At 44.2% G+C, this 21,438-nt stretch overlaps 2 protein-coding genes across 4 annotated transcripts; one reads left to right on the forward strand and one right to left on the reverse strand.

Annotated features, from left to right (window-relative positions):
- The first annotated feature begins 8,924 nt into the window (after positions 1 to 8,924).
- LOC115671851 (ultraviolet-B receptor UVR8) lies at positions 8,925 to 14,243 on the forward strand. Its single transcript, XM_030593505.2, is given in 10 exon segments — positions 8,925 to 9,407; positions 9,760 to 10,019; positions 11,549 to 11,818; positions 11,820 to 12,034; positions 12,402 to 12,560; positions 12,760 to 12,924; positions 13,064 to 13,195; positions 13,295 to 13,381; positions 13,587 to 13,682; positions 13,774 to 14,243. Coding segments are annotated over 10 exon segments (1,929 nt in total). The 5' UTR covers positions 8,925 to 9,065; the 3' UTR covers positions 13,977 to 14,243.
- A 54-nt stretch (positions 14,244 to 14,297) lies between these two features.
- LOC115671850 (protein PTST homolog 2, chloroplastic) lies at positions 14,298 to 20,878 on the reverse strand. 3 transcript variants are annotated; one of them, XM_056309592.1, is made up of 9 exons: positions 19,972 to 20,878; positions 19,632 to 19,679; positions 18,137 to 18,281; positions 17,685 to 17,820; positions 17,297 to 17,532; positions 16,294 to 16,439; positions 16,064 to 16,211; positions 14,687 to 14,755; positions 14,298 to 14,589 (listed from the first exon to the last, which is right to left on the reverse strand). In XM_056309592.1, the coding sequence occupies exons 1-9, from the start codon at positions 20,610 to 20,612 to the stop codon at positions 14,494 to 14,496; spliced, it is 1,665 nt and encodes a 554-aa protein (XP_056165567.1). In that variant the 5' UTR covers positions 20,613 to 20,878; the 3' UTR covers positions 14,298 to 14,493. The 3 variants fall into 3 exon arrangements, with proteins under 3 accessions (XP_056165567.1, XP_056165566.1, XP_030449362.1); XM_056309591.1 differs by having other exon boundaries at positions 17,628 to 17,820; XM_030593502.2 differs by lacking the exon at positions 19,632 to 19,679 and having other exon boundaries at positions 17,628 to 17,820; positions 19,972 to 20,876.
- Between the last annotated feature and the right edge of the window lie 560 nt (positions 20,879 to 21,438).

The raw sequence follows: 21,438 nt of genomic DNA on the forward strand, positions 1-21,438 counted from the left end.
ACGGACCGACCTTCCAATGTCGGCATGCATCAAGTAGCTATTCATTACGAAAACGTACACTTAACCACGATCACAACCCATCTGCGGAAAGAAATATCTCCGCTGATTTTAAAGCTACTTTGAGCCGGGGGAAAACGAGCCCTGAGCGGTCGGACACCGGGTGCTGCTCTCCAGAAACCCATTGACGAACCTGGGAGCCATGGACTCGCTCGGTAGGCGACAACAGGACAAATCGCGAAACGAAGCTGGTGAAAGCGACCCGGGATTATAAAAGTCCCCAAGAAATGGTGCACACCATTTTCCCCGCAGTTTCTTTAACACTTCTGTCGCAGTCCCAGGCCCCGCCACGGAGCGTGAAAGAGATGGGAAAGGGACTCAAAAGTCAAGAAATGGGAATGGGCTTATGCAAATCCTCTGTAGCTTCTGCCATCGGCGATGCATTTTTCAAGCACCTCCATTTATGCTAGAGACGTCGACAGCTTCTGTCATTTTGGGGCATTAATCAAATGGAATATGATAATCGACACCCCCCCCCCGCCCTTACTTTATTCCATTACTATAATGGTGCACATGGAACCGTCAGTGTGAACCGAGATTGCGTCCGCCACCGGATATTTTCTCGCTCATGTAAGCCGGTCGCTGGACGGACGCTGAGTCGTCGCCCGGGAATAACGCTAACCTCGCTCTCTCTCGCCCATTAAAGATGGCATGTGAACCTGGTGATGCAATGTGTTCCTTAGGTCGTCGTCACCGAATGTGCAGTGCATCGCAGCTCGAGATTGTATATTGAGGGAAACGGAAAACGACCCCACTTGTTGTTTGTTGGATCTCGTGGAGAGGAAGGAGATCCGCAGGGTGTGTCCGCGTCATTTGATTGATTCGATTTGCACATCCGGGCAGAAGAATATGCCCATTTCTGGTGCTGTTTCGATGTTTGATTTGACAAGAAGGTCCCGCGTGATTAGTGACCAGAGATTAGCGATGGTAATTCGACCTCGATTAGACGGTAGAAACTCAGATTTGCAATTCCCTAATTCAGAAAGCGGAAAAAAAATTCCCGCAAAGTTTCATAAATTATCTGTCATCTGTAAAATAATCGCACTAAGTGGCTAGGGAGGGCAACAAATAATCCTCGCTGGGCGTACCCGATATGTTATTGCACCTCTTTCTGATCGAATTTTGACTATGTTGACATCGTCACGATCTAAGTTTTGCATAGCCTTACAAACTCCTCCCTCGATCATTGTGGACATCTAGCTCTTGCTTCGCTTCTTAGAAAGTCCAATCGAAAGTCTTAAGCTACCAAGAGAGGGGAGATGACATGAAAATAACACTTTTAAGGTCCGTGCAAAGTGAAATAATAGTGAATGACTAAACGCACATAAATCTAAGAATGGAAAGTCGAGTGCGCAAAATAAACTCCATAAACAAACGACGTCATAAGTCGGGTGCAATGTCGTAAGTCCGGTGCAGGTCATGCTGCGAAAACAAACATCACATCTGAATCACTCGTGTCCCGGTGGGAATTTCGTCCCGTTTGGGAGATTGGTGAGACATGTTTCAAAGCATACATTTTTCTTGCGTATGAAAGTGAGTGTTTCGTGTCCAAGGAGGATAGGTAACCAAGAAAAAGCCGTACGTATTTATTGTGGGAAACTGATGACTAAGTTCGTTTGGTAGAAAGAAAAAAAAGCGGATCACAGTAGATAGTTTGACTGTTGCGGCCGGGGGTGATAATTTCCGTCACGCTACGATCACCATTATAGCCCATTTAAATGAACGAGTTAGTACCATGCGATTGTGTCCACTCGGCTTCGTCTAATCTCTGTTACTTTAGTCACGTCGAATCAATCGGTTAATTTTCGAGTCATGTTCGTATGGTGTAAGTAAACACAATTATCAGATCGTGTTAGGATACACGAGTAAATTATGTTGAAAAAGTCTTATATTAGAAAATTAATGTAATATGAAGCAATTAATATTTTGTAGTTGGCCCACAACTCATTGGCTAAAGTTTTTGAGTGAATGTAAATTCAGTAGGCTCAGATTTGAGCTCCCTTTCAGCAATCTTCAAAGGCGAAAGATATTGGTGTGAGAGCCGATAGAAGATTGATGGACCTCCCAATCTATTATGGTGTTTTGTTAATATCTAAATGAAGGAATCTAGAAACATTATATCACAATTTTTTTTTTGTTGATAAAGGGATCAAATGTTATAATTCTTTTGTTTTGTTGGTAAATCGGAAGATTAGAGACATGAATATAACTTTTCCAATTGGTTGTTTTTTCAGGAATCAATGTGGTTAAGTTGATATAAGTTAATGCGGAAGGCCTAACACTAAACTCACACGTGAGTGGGAGATTGTTAGGTTGCACGTGTGAATATCGGAGAACCGAGGTTAATATATCATAGTTGGCCCATAATCTATTAACTTAACATTTTAAATGAAGATAAGCTCAACTGAATATGTTAATAGGTTCGGACTTGGGCTTTTCTTCGGTGATTTAGCCGAAGCCTTGCGCTCTCAACAGATCATGCCATGTTTTAAATCGAATTTTTATGACGCGATCTTGTGATTGACATGCGCCCGCCCCGGTTTCGGCGTCCAAGAACCAAAAGATAGATAAGAGCAAGAGCATGGTGTTGCGATGCGCATCCCACCATCCACGACCTACGTGTCGTCCAAGACTGGTCATCCCAAATCCGCCACGCAACCCCCGGTCGTCCTTCACCACTCGAAAGCTCGGAGGAGTCGGGCTCAGGTCGGGCCCCCCCCCCCACCGCGAGAGCGAGTCGCCCATGCATGCAAAGTGGCGACCGATGCATGGTGCAGACGGAGATGATTCCTGCGGGCCACGCCGTGGGGACGCGGACGCGGACTCGTCTATGTCCGAGCAGTCGCCGCCCGGGGGAGGGGGGGTTTCAGTTCGTAAGGATTAAAAAAATGAAAGGAAGGCCCAGTGGGCCTCTGCAGCTGCACTGCGCACTGACGACGCACGAGCGTCCCACGAGCATCTCTCTCTCTGGTCTGGGTCTGACAGAGTCCCCCAGACTCTTCTGCAGTCCCCACAGCGCTCGAAACTTGATGATGATGTCGATGTCGATGGCGATGGCCCACCCGACTCCGACACCCACGCGGCAGGGGCCGTTCGCTTTCGCGGGGCCCCCTCGTCCACGTGCCCCGATCCCATCTCTGTCGCTGCTGCTGCTGCTGCTTTTTCTTTTTTTTTTGTTAACTCCTGCTGCTCCTCAGCGTTGGACCGTTCAACTTGAACGGCCGATGAAGGGCTGTACACAGCCCAGTCCATCGCTTCATACACATTCAAGCGAAAAGCTAAGGACGTGCATAGTAACATTTCTGTTTCAGAAATCAATTTCTAGCTAGAAATAAATTTTTTTATTTTTATTTTATGGATGAGTTTTTAAGCAAAAATGCGTATTTGATAACGACACAAAATTTCTATTTTCGAAATAAAAATTTATTTGATAACAACACAAAATTTCTCCCTTTCGAGCGGCCGGCGTAGGACGGCGGGTGGCAGCGGGGGGCGAAGGGCGATGGCCGGCCGGTGGCGGAGGGAGGCGATAGGTGCCGGGCGGCGACTGGTGTCGGGTGGTGGAGCACGGCGGCCAACGACAGAGCATGGCAGCCAGCGGCAGAGGGTGGCCAGCGTCAGGCGATGGAGCACAACGACTTGCAGCGGAGGACGACGGAGGTCGGTGGTGGGTGGCTGCCGGGCACCCGGGGGCGGCCGGCGGCAGGAGGTAGCCGATGGCGGAGGGCGGCTGGCGTCGGGCGGTGGAGCACGGTAGCCGGCGGCGGAGGACGGCGGCCAATGGCGGGTGGCGGCCGGCCTAGGACGGTAGTCGGCGGCAAGAGGCGACCGGCGGTGGACGGCGGGCAGGAGCCGGCGGGCAGGTGGCGGCAAAGGACGTGGGAGGCAGCGATGGGCGGGTTGCGGCCGGCGTTGGGCGGCGGCAAACGGCGGAAGATGGCGGTGGGATGAGACGGTCGGCGGTGGCGGGAGGCGGCCGACAGTGGCGGGAGGCGGCCAGCAATAATAGCGAGCAGCAAAAGGTGACCGGCTAGTAGCGAGGGCTAGCGATAAGAAGAGTTTATATTTCTCATTTCTGTTTCAGAAATAGAAAAGTAAATTTTTTTTAGTTTTGATTTCTGTTCCAAACCTATTTCTGAAATAGAAATTTGTTACAGAAATAGAAAAATGAATATGCATTACCAAACAATTCCTGTTCCAAATCTGTTCCTGGAAACAAAAAAAATAGAAAAATAGAAAAACAGAAATGATTTCGTGTGCGCCCTAAAATTGCGATTTGGGTCCTCAGATTTCCTAGGTGGGAGACTCCGTTTCGCGTGTGTTTTGAAGAGAAGAGAGAGAGAGCGTGTGTGTGAGCTGAGGTTGGCTGGACTTTCAGTCCTGGGCCTCTATACGTTTTCTGGATGTAACACTGCACAGGTTTTTGGATTCCGTCCAAGGCTGATGACGGGGGTGGTTTCTGAAGTGACCTTAAGCAACTTTGACCCACCACATTTATATCGGATCTCCGCCATGCCATCGGTCAGGTCGGTCAAACATCCGGTCCCTCCATCCTTGAGGCGAACCGTCTAATTCTATCCCGACTTTTAAGCTGCTCGTATTGAATAATGATCCACTAGTGCAAGGATGAGCGACCTACCTAGTGAGCCACGTAATGCCTACCTCGAAGGGTCCATATTCCTACGCTCCATCAAATTTAACGAGGGAAACGAAGACCGACGATCGATAAATTGTTTCTCGTTCTAAGGAGCCTATGCGCGACCCTATTAGATATGTTAATTTACATGTCACCCAGAAGCCGTACTTCTGATCAGTGTACCCAATCATCTAAAGTTGTGATAAGTATCCTTATGGTCCTTAAAAAAAAAAAAAGAGGCTCTTCTCTTGTTCCAACCCCATTTTTTTCTAGAGAAAATACCACCAAAAATCCTAAACTATGCCATTTGCGACAAATTTACCCTGAATTTTTTTTCGTGACACAAAAAACCCCAAACTATGCCACCTGTGACACATTTTGTGGCATCCCAGGCACGCCCCTTCCTATATGTCATTCTAACCTCACGCGATTGTAAGAGTTCGCACACGAAAACGTTTCTTTTCTTTTTAAATAGCATTTAAAACTTGAATTTATAACTAATAAAAACAATAAAGATATCACTGGCACTAAACTTCAACATTTCTTTATTTATAAACATGGGTGATACAAGGGTGAGTTCATACTAAGGAGGCTATGTACAGTGCTACTCCCATCACTATCCTATCAACAGCATGATTCAAACATACACACACAACTTCACTCTTGCTTGGGTATCATTATCTCATTCCAAGTCACAGGCCCAGTGTGCTCGCCGGACACGCAAGGAGGAAAACTCTCGTCTAGCGGGATTCGGTGCGCACTCCGATTCGCCGCGGTGTACGCCGGAATTTTCAACGGCCCGCGCAGGCTTCGTGATCCACTGACCACGGCATTCCGATCAAACTCCCGGGGCATCTAGGGCATTCTCATCCTAGGCATCGTAGTCCACTGACCACGGCATCCCGCATTCCCTACGGCTCCTTGGGGCATCGTTGGTTCACTGACTGACGGCATTTAATAACCCAGCAAGCCCACACAAACTAATCATTTCGTGTAGTACACAGTTCATCAACAACAATCATCCTTTCTCAATATCACATCATTCACAGTTTACCACTTTAGTAGGACATATTGTAAGTCGCATTCGCGGTCTTGTTCACTAAAGCACCGCTTTGACTAATCGTCAACAACACATCCCACGACACGTGGCTAATCACATCAAGGTCTAGCATGACTCATTGGAAAGATCAGAGTTTATACATTTCATCTCCTGAAGATATCAAATTGAGATTCCAACAATTTCACGTGGAAAATAGTAAATCTTTATAAATTTGTAAAACTGGGTAGCCTTGCACCAGTTTTAAAATCAGACTTAAATAGATAGTGAATGAACTTTAAAAATTCTAAATTTTGGATATGTCACCGAAGACACCTTGATAAACATTTTTGATGAAGGATTCAAAGTCTAATTATTTCTTTAAATGCCTCGTTCGGGAGCTTAAAGTCAGACTAAAAACTGTTCATCGGGACAGAATCCTTGCCTCTCAAAATGAGTCCATTTCAGTATCCAAATCCTCTCCAAAAATTCTAAAATTTAAATATGTTGTAGAGAAATATATCCTCAAAAACTTTTGTGAAGGACGTTTGTTCAGAATCATTCTATAAAATTTTATAAAAATTCAAGAATGTGGAAAGGTCACTGAAACAGAGCACCAGGGCAGTCAAGCACGGCTTAGAGATCTGGCGTTCGTGCTACCCAAAACAACTCCAAAAATTCTGAAATTAAAATATGTTATACGTCCAGATGTTTTGAACAACTTTCATGAAGGGAGTCTTGCAAAATTATAACCACAGAAATCTCTACAAAATTGGAAAGCAGTAAAGGTCCAGTAGAAACCGAATCTGGAAATCACAACTCAAGTTCAAGAATAACTCATGACTTGATCCACACGAATTTGGTGTTCAAAAACACCCAAACCAGCAGCTAATTTCCATCACCACCATCCATTTCCATCAATATCCTAAAGCCACGCCAACATACGACCCATTCCGATCTATTATAGGGAGGCAGAATTTCACTTGCCTTAACGGCTGAATACGGCGCGGCGCGGTTCGGAAATGGAGAGGGGACCACAGAAAATTCTTCTCAAGCCTTTCGTTGCACCTCAAGCCCACGGTGAGAAGGAACTTGGCGGCGTGAAGGTCTGGAATTCAGAACAGAAGAAAACCAACGGAGGAAGAGGTTCTGTTTGGGCAGTACAGAATGAGAAGGGAAGAAGAAGAAGAAGAATAGGTCGGCAAGAGCGAAGAAAAAATCAGAGGCTTGGGGCTTTGCTGGACGATTCTCCTTCGCTGGTTGACTGAACTTAATTGTAGGATGGTCCTGCGGTGGTTGACAAAGTGACGGTACGGTGATTTCGTAATAGCGTCCGCGTCTTCCAAAGTTGATGCTTCCGTAGCTCATCGTCGATTATTTCAATTCCCACGTAACGTTCCGTTACGTACGCTCGTTAAACTAACGGACGAAATTTTTGGGATGTCACATATTTACCCTATAATACTTTCGCTCATGGGTGTTTTAGTCTTTTTCCTTTTTTTTTTCTCTTCCCTCTGCCGGCCATGGCGGAGGGAAGCCGGCGAGTGCTGCCTTCGCCGGCTTCCGTCCGCCATGGCCAGCGGAGGGAAGAGAGAAAAAAAAAGAAAAAAAAAAAGAAAAAGGAAAAAGACGAAAATGCCCATGGGCTAATATATTGTGGGGTAAATAAATGTGTCACATATGGCATAATTTGAGATTTTTCGTGTCACAAAAAAAAGTTTAGAGTAAATTTGTCACAAGTGGTATAGTTTGGGATTTTTCGTGCCACAAAAAAAAGTTGAGGGTAAATTTATCATAAGTGGTATAGTTTGGGGTTTTTGGTGGTATTTTCTCTTTTTTCTATTATAAAGTCAGATTTTTGTTTTCCTCTCTTTCAATATTTCTTGCTAGTTTCAATGTCTACCTCATGTCTCTTGACTCTAAGCTGAGATAGATATTCATGTCTCTTTTTCAATATATATATATCCTTGGCCCAATTCCCTAAAAAACCCCAAACTTTAGTTTTTGTCCCAAATATATCCCAAACTTTTTTTTTGTCTCATAAAAAACCCCAAACTTTTACTTTTGTCCCAAATCTACCCCGTTTACTATTCATCCAATTTTTTAATATTATTTTTTCGAATTTTTTTCTTTTTTTTTCTTTTCTTTTTTTCACCCTCAACCTCCGGCCGGTCGCCGGTCCGGCGACCGGCCAGAGGCGAGGGTCGGCGAGGTCGGCCCCGCCGGCTGCCCGGCGAGGTCGGCCTCGTCCAGCAACGGCGGGGCCGAGCCTCGCCAGGATCTGGCGAGGCTCGGCTCCGCCGGGCCGCCGGCGAGGTTCGCCTCGCCTGAAGAACGGCGCGAGGCCGAGCCTCGCCAGCGGCGGCGGGGCCGACCTCGCCGGCTCCTCGCTCTGGCCGGTCAGCCGGACCGCGGCCAGCCACGGAGGTTGAGGGTGAAAAAAGAAAAGAAAAGAAAAGAAAAAGAAAAAAATTCGAAAAATAATATTAAAAAATTAGATGAATAGTAAACGGGGTAGATTTGGGACAAAAGTAAAAGTTTGAGGTTTTTTATGAGACAAAAAAAAGTTTGGGATATAATTGGGACAAAGGTTAAAGTTTGGGGTTTTTTAGGGAATTGGGCCTATATCCTTTGCCAGTTCGGTTCTAGCCACCGGCCCTTGCTTGCGGTTAGCGAGGGTTGTCGGCCCCTGGTAGAGGCTTGGCTTACCTCGCCAACCATTCCCCCACCATTGCCGGCCCTTCCCGAGGATAGTGGGGCAGCAGCGACGAGCCCTTCCAACTCCCTCCCCGCCCCCCCTTTTGTTTTAGCTTATTTTTTAATTTAATTTAAATAAATTTTGTATTAAAAATCGGATTTGGACAAGTTACGTAATTGTCACGTAAGATCAGCATTTTTCCGCTAGTTAAATTGGACGGAGTTAACGGAACGATTCGAATTGTACCAATTTAATAAGTTTTAAGATTTGATATTTCAAGACTTAATTGTACTTTCGGGATAAGTGTTAAAATTTTCGGTTCACGTATCATTTAAAAGCACTTTATAACAATGTAAGAAAAAAGGAAAAAACTTTTTTCAAAACTGTCCCTGTACTGAGAATGGAAAGAAAGGAAGAAGTACTTTAACTTTTTCATTTTATTTTTTTTTATTTTTATGTTTCCTTCAAAACTTTTGGTTAATCTAACTATCTGTTTTACCTGGTCAAGCAGTCTCGTTTCCCGGTGCCAGTCCGGTCTCCGCCGCACAACGCCAGCGTTCCTCCGCCCGCCGGCCGCCTCCTTCATCCCCCCCCTCCGCCTTTCCCCGAGGTTCAGGCCGACGCCGACACGAGGGACGATGGGCCGCAAGAGGGACAAGCCCTACTTCTCTCGGCCCGCCGCCTCTTCCCCCATCTCCAAGCGCGGCCGCCACCTCCCTCGCCCCGATCCCTCCTCCGCCCCCGACGACCCGCCGGCTCCCAAGCCGTCGCCCCCTCCGGCGCTGGTCGTGATGGGCCTGTCCCCGAACTGCTCGGTCCTCGACCTCAAGTCCCGGTTCGAGATCTACGGCGCCATCTCCCGCATCCGCATCGACGGCGACGACGTCGGCTATGTCACCTACAGGTCCAAGGACTCCGCCGACGCCGCCATCGCCGCTTCCCGCGACCCTTCTTTCGGAGTCTCTGTCGATTCCCAGAAGGTAGCTCTTTCCCGTTTGGCCTAGTTTACTGCGTGGGGGTGTGATAAAGTGCGGGTTTTTGGGACGCAATTCGGCAATTCATCTGATTTTGGCGTGGTTGATTTGAATTTGGTTTATGCGAGACGTTGAGCGTGAATATTTATCTACGAATGCTATCAAAGTCAGCTGTTTCTGTCTTCTTTGGGCCACAATCTATTTAATTGCAACCGGACGTTCATGTTTGGCGAGCGTTCGTGGTGCGCAATTGTTAAAAATCCAAACTTTACCTCCTTGTGCTTCAGAATTCCGTTTGTTTCTTTGTACGTTGCGTTGTTTGGCGCACCTGTCATTCAAGATGGGGAATTTGGTGCAGGTACAAGTGTTATGGGCGACCGATCCGCTCGCCAAATGGAGGGAAGGAGTTGGAGCCGGTGTTGGAACGAAGGAGGAGAAGAATGGTTCTACGTCGAAGCTCTTGCGAGCCGAGGTACCTCTGAGCAGACATGGACGAGGTAATAAGCTCGCTTCGACTATAGTGAACTCTCGAAAGGGAAGTGGCAGCGAATCCACACTCGAAGCGCCTTTCCAAGGCAGAGGAATCGTAGCTTATGACGACATCCTCTAAATCCGCGAGTCATTGTTAGAGATGGGAATGTGACTTGGTCTGCGATTGAGCAGGAAGTGCAGGCATCAAGAATTAGGAGATGTTAGACGGTTTGTTAGTTTCTGTGATGCTTCATAGTTTATTAGAAATGCAAGTGCCCTCTTCTTTATTGATCGAGGTTCTGTCTGTATGGTTGAAATTGAGTTGCTTATTTCTGATGTAAATTAGTTCAAGGTGTTTGGTGTCTTATGGAATGGAATGGAATGTTTAATTCTGTCGTAGTTGCATTATCCGAGGTGTACGGACACGTTACTTGTGCCACCATGATGCCAATTCTTTTCAGTTGAAAATGTGCTCATGAAAGAGGGTTCAAGGCCAAGGAGGGGGTCGCACAGAATGACAGAAGTTTGGTTTCACCGAGTAAATCTAATATCCATGCGAGCTCTATCTGGCAGGTAGTCTGGACATGGGCATTTTCCCCAGGGAACAGAAAGGTCGAAGATGTTTTGCAATATTGTGTGGTTCTGTGGAGCATTGCCGGCAGAATTGTTGCCTCATGGTGATAAATAATCGATTAATGTCTTCCGTTTTGAACCCTTTTTTGATATGTGACCCTCCATTCATTTGGTGCCCCGAAAAGAAAATTGCAGTCCCGTCCCAGGAGGGATTCTCAGACATACTTGTTGCATCACAATTCAGTATCGACGAACTTGTCTTTGGGGATTGCATTTTTAAGGTCCTCTTGATGGCGCCGAGTTCTGTACCCCTGACCGCTTGAACTTGGGCATTTCCTCATCCTGTTCCTACCTACTTTCCTAATGGTTTGTCTGTGTTTACGCAAGTCATTCCATTCGCGGTTTACCCGAGAAAGTTTGATGACATGGGTTGTTCGGAGGGTGGTTGAAGCTGCTCCCGAGCTGTTGTAGTTGCCCTTACATCTACCGGCGCAAATCTATGACTCCGCATCCCAGTTGAGTACCGGCAAAAGAAGTCGCATTTCACGTGTTTTCCTTGTCCTTATGCTTGCGGATCATATGCATGAAGACGGTCCTGGCGAGATACAGTGGCAGCAGAAGGAAGAAGAACAAACCGGACGAGTTGGCAGGGGGCTGAACTAGAGTGTTTCACGAATGGGAAGAAGATGAGCATGATCCTTTACCAACGGTGCCGGTAATACGAAAAGAAGACGAAGTGGGTGTGAAAAAATTCGAATTTGAAAGATGCTCTGTTTCCTTAGTTTGTAAGATGATCGATAGACCCATGAACTTATTTCCTCAGTGCTCTCCATCCTGAAGTTCAGGTCCAAGTTCAAATTGGTAAAGAGCACACAGCTGTTCATCGTACCGATTCATTCGAAGAACATATGAGATCGACTAGAGAGCTTGAAAAAAACAAGAATATGTAAGAGAGGTTCATTGACGTATTTCCCATAAAAGCAAATTAGTCAAAATTAAATAATGGGCGTACTTCTAATCTGGGCTGGGCCAGTAAATTGCTTATGAATGGGCGAGCACTTAGTAGCGCCTCTCTGTCGCAATTTGAGCTCTGTTCAATCGAGCCGACCATTGAAGAAGAAGAAGATGATGGAAGAAGCAACGAAAGCATCGCCGTCAGCAGCAGCGGCAGGAGGAGAAGAGGAAGTGTGGAGTTGGGGGGCAGGCACGGACGGCCAGCTCGGGACGGGCAGGCTCGGCGACGAACACCTCCCTCGCCTCCTCTCCCTGTCTCTCCCCTCCTCCATCTCTCTCCTCGCCTGCGGCGGCGCCCACGTCATCGCCTTGTCCTCCGGTACCCCACTCGACTCGACTCGCCTCACCTCCCTCTTCGACATCGTTTCGCTTTTCTGAATTTCCCTTTTGGAGGCAATTCGCCTTCTGGGATTTTACAGGTGGGAGGGTGTTCAGCTGGGGAAGAGGCAGCTCCGGGCAGCTCGGGCACGGTGAGGTGACGAGCAGTTGCTTGACGCCGAAGGCCGTTACGTCCTTGGAGGGTTACTTCATCACCGGTGTTTCTGCTGGTTGGAGCCACTCTGGCTTTGTCTCAGGTGATCAGCTATTTTTTTTCCTTATTTCCGGCATTTCATTCGAGAGTTTTGTGAAGCGACAAATTCCTTGTTTTCCTGGGAGATCTGTCTGTCATGTCCAAGTTCGATGAGTAGAATCTAAGTGGGTCTCTGGTGTCAAAGAGTAATGGATGGAATGTATCAGTAACCGCCAATTCTTTCTTCAGAGACTAATTGGCATCATCGAAGAACACCAATTCACTTCTGAGCTCATTTAGTCTCACTAACTAATTCGTCGAACGTGAGTAGGATTCCGTGTTTTCTGCGATTCAATTGTGTACATACCCTGTTGTGGGTTCAAGATTTGATTTTCTTGAATTTCATCTTTTGATCTATTTCCCTTGCATAGATACCGGACGCCTGTTCACTTGTGGAGATGGCTCCTTCGGTCAGCTCGGTCACGGAGACCATGAGTCGCGTTCCTCTCCTGTCGAGGTCTCATATTTCTTGTCTATGCACGTTGATCAGATAACCTGCGGCATGCGCCATTCGCTTGTCTTGCTGAAAGGTATGAAGAGTTACTATCTGGTTGAATGAATGATACTAAATCTGCTGGGAAGAGGCAGCTACTCTACAAAGACTTGTTCTTCTGGGTAATCAAGTAGTCGAGTCGAAGTTGACTGTCGAAATATCTTGGCTAGTCGGCCATGATTTTTTCGATTCACTTTCTTTTTGTTTGTCTTATAAATGAAACGCAATCCATGCAGGCGATCACAAAAGCCAAGTTTATGGATTTGGGTCATGTAAACGTGGTCAGCTTGGTCCTACCTGTAATACAAAATCGACCAGTCTACCTCAGTCTATCCAAGGACTGGAGAACATTGAGATCATAAGTGTAGTCGCCAGTGGAGATCATAGCGCAGCATTATCCTGTAAGTACTTCGCACTGCATCTTGCTTGATTTGTTCGATCACGTATTCTCTTCATCATTTATGTATGTAATTGTGTATTTAAAAAGAGGGATGATTAGTACTTTTTTTTTCTCTTCCCATGTTTGATTCATCTTACAAGCTGATGGAAGAGCATACACTTGGGGAAGAGGATTCCCTGGCTTTTCTGATGCTCATTCTCCTGTAGAGTTGCCTTCTTCGTTGCCGATCAAGCAGATTGCACTTGGATGGAATCACGCATTGGTGTTAATGGGTACATCAAGTCAACTTTGCATCAAAATCCAGCCTATTTATTCATGACATTTCTCGACAGCGCATCATTGACAAGCTTGTGTTTGTATTTATCACACAGATGGAGGTGAAGCTTTTATTCTCAGAGGAAATCGCCATGGTATTCTGGGAAACCCAGAGAAGCTGGGCTTGGCCAATCATACACCCGGTAGTGCACTTTGAGATGAAATACATGAGAAATGTGCAAATTTTTTACTGATATGATCACACGGTTTTTCATGAACTAGACTTTACTTTATGAATTATTAGTCACAAGGCGCCAAAGAAAATTGTCCAAGTTGACAGTACCACCCCTCGTCGGATTTTTTGGTAATAATGATCTTGAAGACTAACATTGCCTTTTGCTTTGGCAGATGTATCAGCGATGGTTCTAGAGAGAGTCCCTGGTTTTGATGGGAAAAAGGTCATGCAGATTGCTGCGGGAGCTGAACACTCGGCTCTAGTGACAGGCAAGATATCGGCTCGTTTTTCCTTCTAAAGAAATAGACATTCACATTTTCGAAACTCCAATACCTTGCTTTTGTTCTGATTGAAATGCAGAGGATCTGGAAGTAATGACATGGGGATGGGGTGAGCATGGCCAGCTTGGCTTGGGAAGTACTTGCGATTGGATTGAACCTCAAGAAGTGAGTCTAGGTGACACACTTTCAGATCATTGGGCAAAATGTAGTATTTATTGTGGAAGTGGCTTTACCTTTGTGATAATGAGTCGCACTTCGAACGGTCTTCATCAAGATGATTAGTCAATCTCTTGGCGGTTGGCTGTTAAGGCATCCGTTACATCAATCTGCCAAATTATAGAAATCATCCTATAAATGTACAGGATGAGGAGGGAAATCTCCACAACGACAATGCAATTCTGACTGATGAGAGACAGATTCGGTTTTGGCATTTTTTCTTTCTTGCGCAAGTTACAGATAGTTGTATTGCAGATGTTAGCATCAGACTTGTTTATTTTCTTCTTGACTTTGTGACACTTGCTCATTAATCATCGACCAACTTCCGTTCAAGACTGTAACATTTGAACTAGGTACAAGATGGAAAGTTCTTTTCCCAGAGAAACATGTAGAAATTCCTTCATTAGAATAAGATGGCAATCAATGCGGTTAAAAGAGATATAAATATATATCAAACGCCTGGCATAGCTTTACAATTGTGTAAAAGAAAAGGGCAGAAAGATCTATGTAATCATCCTCCATCGGTTAAAGGATATTGAATCTTCTCGAGCAAATGTTTGTGTCAGCTCTCTCTTTCGGATGGCTATGTGATAATGAGCAAGTTATTCTCATATCCGTTGTTATGAACAATTGGCCGCAATGGATCAATCCTCCATACTCCATCGACTATGAACTTTATCTGCATCAAAAAGATCATGAAGGTTGGGAAGCTTGTCCAGAGACAGCAAGGGCTTGTAATTTTAGACCGTCTCAGACTGAACTGGGAGAAGACCTACCTCATATCTTCCAGGATACAATTTGAGGCAAACAGAGAAAACCATGGTGCTTGACTTCTCCATCTTTCTCTGCAATGAAGCACATTACCGAGCATCATTTAGACAAGCTACTCATACGTATGCACAACAGAACGAAAATCTAAAATGTCTGAAGAACTTCTCAACTCATACATAGCAGATCTTGACTCGCTCTCTTTTAACCAGTGCAGATGGAGGGGATAATATGCGTATCCATATCGGTGAGGATTTGTCAAGTCGAAATGTTTAGATCCCGTGTTATTAAAAAAATGAAGCTTTTACAAAGACAAAAAGAAGAAACATTATCACGTTATTTGTTGAGCCACCGAAAGGCTTGAGAATCACTATGATCCTTCAAACAAAAGGTTGACTGCGTGATTTTTTGGGGCAAGATGGACCTGACATGCATTGACCACGCAGATTTTAGCATCCTACAAAAATGCTCCGTGCTCCTACTCGGCATGGATAGAACAACAATTTAATAAACTTGAAGATTATGAGTAACAAAGATTGATTCATGTGCCCTAATCAATTTGATATTATCCAATCTGGGTGCAAAAGATATAAAGCCATGAGGCTTTTTCATGGCCAGAGTACCAAACTTCCACAAGCAAACTGAATAGAAAACTGAAATATAAGACTCATATATACACTTCCACGGGCATTTCACATGTTATTGCAGGTAGAATCTAATTTGACTGCCCATTTCATCCGCAACCATTTGAATACCAGTCCTTACTAGCTTTGAACACTATATAGAAATGTCGTATTTGAAGTGAAGTGATAGTTGCAAAGTACCAAACTTCCTTCATTTTGCAATCTGCCCGGTAAAGTCTCGTTTTTGACAATTTACTTGCATAGTTTCACAGTTTTAATAAAAACACCCATGCTGATTAATTAAGCATCCTAAATTCTGAGGTGGCTCGGAATGTGTCTTGATCTACAAACTAATTAGAAAAAGTGACATGATGTAATAAATGCCCGAGTGTCCTTCCTGATATTTTTAGATGTTTAAGAGGCAATTCTTCCAGGAAACATAAGTGTCTGGCGGTTTGTCAATCGAGTCATTATCCTTAACAAAATGTTCCACTTCTCTGGAAATGTCTCAGTAAAATATTCTGAAACGTGACATAAAATTTGCATATAAGTTTAATAATTAGCTCATAGACGATGTCTGCCTACTCTGATTTATTAACTTTCACGCATATCTTCATAAAAAAATTTCGATTTCGATAAATCCACTAGCTAAACCGTCAAAGCAAATTTATGGGGCAAAAGCAAAAGGTTCGCGACAGAATTTCACAACTACTTCAAAGTTTACCGTGAACGAATACGTAGATCACAACAAAGCGAACTAACCTGAGTGGCCCAACCATCAAATGACCCAGCTAAAAGCACCTCTGTGGCTGAATTTGGCCAAACTATGCAAGCCGTCCGAAGAACTTGTAGAGCTCTACGAGCATCATCAATCTTCCTCTGTTTCTCTTCTGCAATCTTGTGAGCATCTCTGAGTAACAGGAATTAAAAAGGTTATTCTCTAGGATCACGAAAAAGGAAAAATTTGTCAGCTGAAGGGAAATCTAACTCACATAATCGCCAGAGACATCTTTCCTTCAAGAACAGCTAACTTTGCACGCATAGAACGCATTTTGTCTTTGGAATTCATGATCTCATTTTCTTGAAACTCCCAAGCATCAGAAAGTTCCTGCAGGTCATCAGAGATGCTCTCGAGATTCTGCAAAAGAGAAACAATGCATGACAAAAATGAAATGGAGATCTGGTAAGATAGATCGACTTGCTCTGGAGATGCTTTCTCATAAAATGAAGGCACCATTAATCTCACTCAAGCTAGGAAACATAAGTCATGGAGGTGAAAATTTAGTCCATTCACTCGGAGAAATTAGGTTGGCTCTCACTGACTGCACTTTATTTCTTAACAATTGATTCTGCCATTTGAACAAAAGAAAAGCTGATGTTGACTCACTGATATGACGAAAATCCCATGTCACCATATCACTAGGAAGGCAACTTCTCGCGAACCGATTTCTTTTAAGTGATTGCCTCCATCATTTTCCCCATTGCAGAGAGAGAGAGAGAGAGAGATTCTCTTTTTCCCATTGCAAGAGGCAACCATACAAAAGACCAAGTAGTGGGAACTGAACTCCTTGTGCATGTCAACTACATGCACGTTTCCACTACAGATCAAGTGAAACTACCTATAATCTTAGAATCATACAAAAACAAAGAAACTTGCTCCTATTGCTATATAGATGAAGCTCAGCAGCTCACATAATAATGTTAGAGCCATATAATACACCTAGCTTGAGACTATTTCAGCAAAGTATCAATTGATGTACCCGTTGCAGTAATATGCTACAACAAGCTAGATCAGTGCACCACGTGCATGTGGATGACAGATGAAACAAGCATTTCATGAAAGATAGCTGGGTGTGTAAACCTGTCATGTAATTATTAATCTCTTCCATAACTACAGGATTCCAGAAACTATATTTATGAAGTTGTGAGAACTTATGCGCGAATGAGCACACAAAAGCTTATGTACAAAAAGAGCACTGTATTGCAATTACCCACCTCCTGCTCGTCCATGGTAGATTTAGATCTCAAGGAACTAAGTACAGACGAAAGCTCCAACTCTAAGTGCTGAAGCCGATCCTTTATGAAATTATGATTAGCTTCTCCAGCAGAAATGTTAGACTCTTTCTGTCTATTTAAAGGATCACCATTTATCTCCCTCAATTTAAGAATATCACTTTTTTTGAACTCCTTGTCTTTATCGAGTCTATATGCTGCGACATCTATTTCAGCAGCTGCAGATTGCACCAACGAGAAAATAACATTAACTTACACGTTAGAAGGCAAGAACCTGACCCAAATTCCCACCTCAAAATAGTAGGTAGCACACCTTCAAAATCAGAATTTACACATCCAACCCTTTGAGAACTCCATGTTCTCCATGTACCTGGCTGAAGTGAGTTTCTCGCAATATTAATATCCAAAGAAGTCCTGTGTTGACTGAAATTTCTCCCTGTCTCATTGATGATGTCCTTGGAGTTTAATGAGGTAGATTCGCTGCTACTTTCACGTCTAGCAACTGTCTTTTACAAGAAAACATGCATAAACAAGAAATTTTAGTATCTTATGGATGAAGTTACAACTTACTAAAAGATACATAAAAAGCATGCCTTTGGAAATGAAAGCCTCCTATTGAAATTCAGAGCAGTTCAAAGTTATGACATTATACAACCATGAAGACATTCTAACGGGCAATTTTTCTAGCATATTTAATTGTGCATTGATGCATCAACAGAAGACACGGAAGAAGGAAATCATGTCATGCCCAAAACAATTTCTCACTACATAGCTGGAAAAGATGATGTCAATTTAATGAATCTACAATCAAAATCGACATACTTCATCAGCTTGAGTTCTGACAAGCCAATCATCTCTAACATCACTTCCCTTCCCTCTCAATCCAACACCGAATGTTATATCTCTCTCTATCTCCAGCCGACTCAATATGCCTTCAATTCCAGAATTATCCTCGGATAAAGATCCCCTGCAGTAACAGATAGTGCCAACCATATTAATTGTTTGTCCAGCTATCCGAGCTCGCGGAAAATAGCCAAAATGTTGAAAGGTACATTTGAGATAGTTGAGAAGATCAAAACCTACGTACGAAAAGAAAAGCCATAGAAGAGGATAAAAAGATTGAAAGACGCAACTAGCTCAAAGAACAAAAAGCCACCAGCTAATCTGACGAAATTAGCAGACCATTCGAATCCAACAGCATATATAGCCATACATGATACCACATCTTTTTCTAATGCTATAAGTTCAAAAAGGGGCAAAAAAAGTGCCGTTGTACCAATCTATTTTTTTTTTTGAAGATTCACCTACAAGCATAATAGATGCTAAAAAACCCCTGAACAGAATCACTTCTACAGTCTCATACATCTGTGCCTTAAGTCCTAAATAAACACAAACCAAATTCTGTTGGGTAAACCATGGCTATGTGACTTGAACATTATTAATAGCTCCTTCCGTCCCCATGAATCGTTTGAGGAGTAGAGAATGACCCTCAGGCTCGTTTGATCGGCTTGGGATGGTCATGCAGCTATTTGATAGACCACCAAACACCATCTAATCCCATGGCATTGCCTTAGTGGTTCACAGGACTGGTAAGTCAGTTCCCCATACTTCCATGCAGACAATCATATTTGGACCACATGTTTGGGTTTGGACCTACATCCTAGTTGATTCATAAGTTAATGAAATAGTTCATTTTTCCTAGAATATAAGGGCGCCGTTCCTCATCGTCCATTCGCTCAAAAGAAGGCACGATTATCAGTAATGGTAGTACTCCTGTGTTTCCCAAATTTCATCACAAGTCTTGAAGAAAGCTCTAAGGACGTTGGTTTCTGTCACTCAACAAAGTTCCAACAACCCCCTCTTCTGTCACTTTTGGGCATTCCAAGGCCAACGTTCCCACATTGTGGGGTTTGGGGTTAAACATAAGCAACCTTACCCCTGCTTTTGCAGAGATGTTATCTCCATGATTTAAACCTATGACCTGTAGGTCACAATAGAGAAACATAACTATTATTCCATGTCACTATTGAGTTATTTAGAATTCTATCCGTGCTCCGATTATTCATGTGAGATGTTTTTCTGCTCCGAAAAAAAATTCACTTCGAGACGCTTCCTTTCCTCCTACTCTTTTGGGAAAAAAATAAATTCAGGAAGTCCAAACACATTGCTATTCATTGTCACAATTGTGATGCTGACAAATGCTAACCCACTGCTCAAAGGCTATAATACAACATGATATCGGCTGATTGACAAAAGCAAATGTCAATGTCTCTATGAATTTTCAAAACTACGAACGTGGAAAGTGATAGATGACTACCGATTACAACTTGGACTAGCAGCAGGCGGGAGAGGAACAGCGGATTTTCTGTTAACAAAGGAGACTGAAATGAAAACACTTCAGGATAATGGAAGAACAAGATTGACGCAACTTCAGACTTGCATATTAAAATTCTAATCTGAAGCCTCTAGCTTGCCACATAAAAGTAATATAAGGACTTTCCCCGGCTTATGTCCTTTTCTATAGTGTGTTCTAGATATAGAAATAGAACGCAATGCCAATCTAGAATCCTCTCAAAGTTTGCAAGCGGTTACAGAGCACTAGAGATATATAAGAGAAAAAAGAATTGTTAGCTATAGAAATCACGAAAGAATCTCACGTGGATCCACAGGACGAAGAAACTGAACCAGAGAAATTAGAAGAAAATGGAGAAACCCCCGGGCTGCCATTGCCCTCCAAAGTTAAGCTCTCTTGATTTTCATTAATCCTTTCTTGAAGTATCCCGTAGTCGAAATCGTCCGATTTCGCAGACCCAAAATCCCTAAAGTCGCAGTCATCCTGAACCATACTTTCGTCCTCGCCATCCAAATCCCAGCCCAACGAAAGCCATCCACCTTGCCGCAGAATGGCTTCGACCAAATCCATCCTCCCCGCATCAATCAGCTGTTTCTTGGTGGGAAACAAGTCGGGGTTCCCAGAATCCCTCATGAACTCAAAAATCTCAGCCTCCAAATCCCAATCCCCTTCCCTTTCCCCGTTCCTCTTGCACCTCCTCGCAAACCCAGAACCCCCACGAACAGGACGACGTTTCCTCCTACCGTTATCAGGTTTCCCCAGCAACGAACCGCTCTTCGAAGGCGAGACGAGATTCAACGTCAAGACCTCCGCCCCAGCTCTCCTTCTTCTGGTTCTCGGGTCGAAAACCAAGAGGAGAGGAGGCGGATAAGCGCGAGCGCCGGCGTCTAGGAAGAAATGGCGCAGCACGACGAAGTGGGGGGAAGCCGGATTGAAGGAGAGCATGGCTCAGGCATTTCGTCGAACAGTCGGTGCGCGAGCCGGACAAGTGGGGAGCTGAAACAGCGGTGGCCACAAGAAAAGCGCGCGCGAGAAGCAAAGAGAGGAGATGGGAAGAAGCCACGGCCCACGGGCAGTACTACGGAACAAGACGAGAGCGAGCGGGGCAAGCAACGAACAATGGCTACGGAAAAGCGTGACAGTTAATCAAGGCACCGTGGGACGAGCGCTGCGTGGGAGTCACAGCCACAGGATATATATAGTTAGTTTGATAAAGCATCGATTAACTAATTGATCGAAGCCCTTTGTTCTATGTTTGGATTGGAAGCAGATGCCCCTGAAACTGAAACCCTTACTAAAAACCAAATTAATTATGAACCGATTCGATTTTCAAGACATTAATTACCATAGCCCGAGAGAAATTAGCACGATAAGTGCCCTGGAAGTGCTCGTTAAGAAAATCCAACACAAAAAAAATGCATTTATTTTATCTAGTGCGATGCATAAAAGAAAAAACTAATCGATGCAAAACGTTATGGTCGCTCGTTGACATGAACACTAATGGTGATGGGCTCCCGGATCGGTAGTTTCCAAGATCCAAACCCGGAATGCACTTTGTCACGGTTGGTATCTAATTTTTGAAATTTGAAACCGACCCTATTGACCATGGAACTGCACCTACCAGTCCAGTTCGATTCCAGAGTCAACGCGGGAACCGTCTTGCTCCCATTTTTTTGTTTCATTTTTTTCTTTATTCCTTGAAATGGCAAATTTTACATGTTAGTTATCAAAAGCTTAAAACCCAGATGTAGGTTCAGAGGTAGATCGAGAT

Source organism: Syzygium oleosum, unplaced genomic scaffold (genome assembly GCF_021117445.2).
Source record: "Syzygium oleosum isolate NSW1041296 unplaced genomic scaffold, Sole_v2.1 Sole_v2.03, whole genome shotgun sequence".
Lineage (NCBI taxonomy): Eukaryota > Viridiplantae > Streptophyta > Magnoliopsida > Myrtales > Myrtaceae > Syzygium > Syzygium oleosum.

What these genes read in the sequence shown, in the direction of transcription:
- LOC115671850 (XM_056309591.1), bottom strand. Translation starts at nt 20,612, where the DNA reads ATGCTCTCCTTCAATCCGGCTTCCCCCCACTTCGTCGTGCTGCGCCAT. An exon ending in TGTAAATTCTGATTTTGAAG is followed by an intron (nt 17,533 to 17,627) that starts GTGTGCTACCTA and finishes TGCAATCTGCAG; the next exon opens with CTGCTGAAATAGATGTCGCA. An exon ending in CTACCATGGACGAGCAGGAG is followed by an intron (nt 16,440 to 17,296) that starts GTGGGTAATTGC and finishes TCTCTTTTGCAG; the next exon opens with AATCTCGAGAGCATCTCTGA.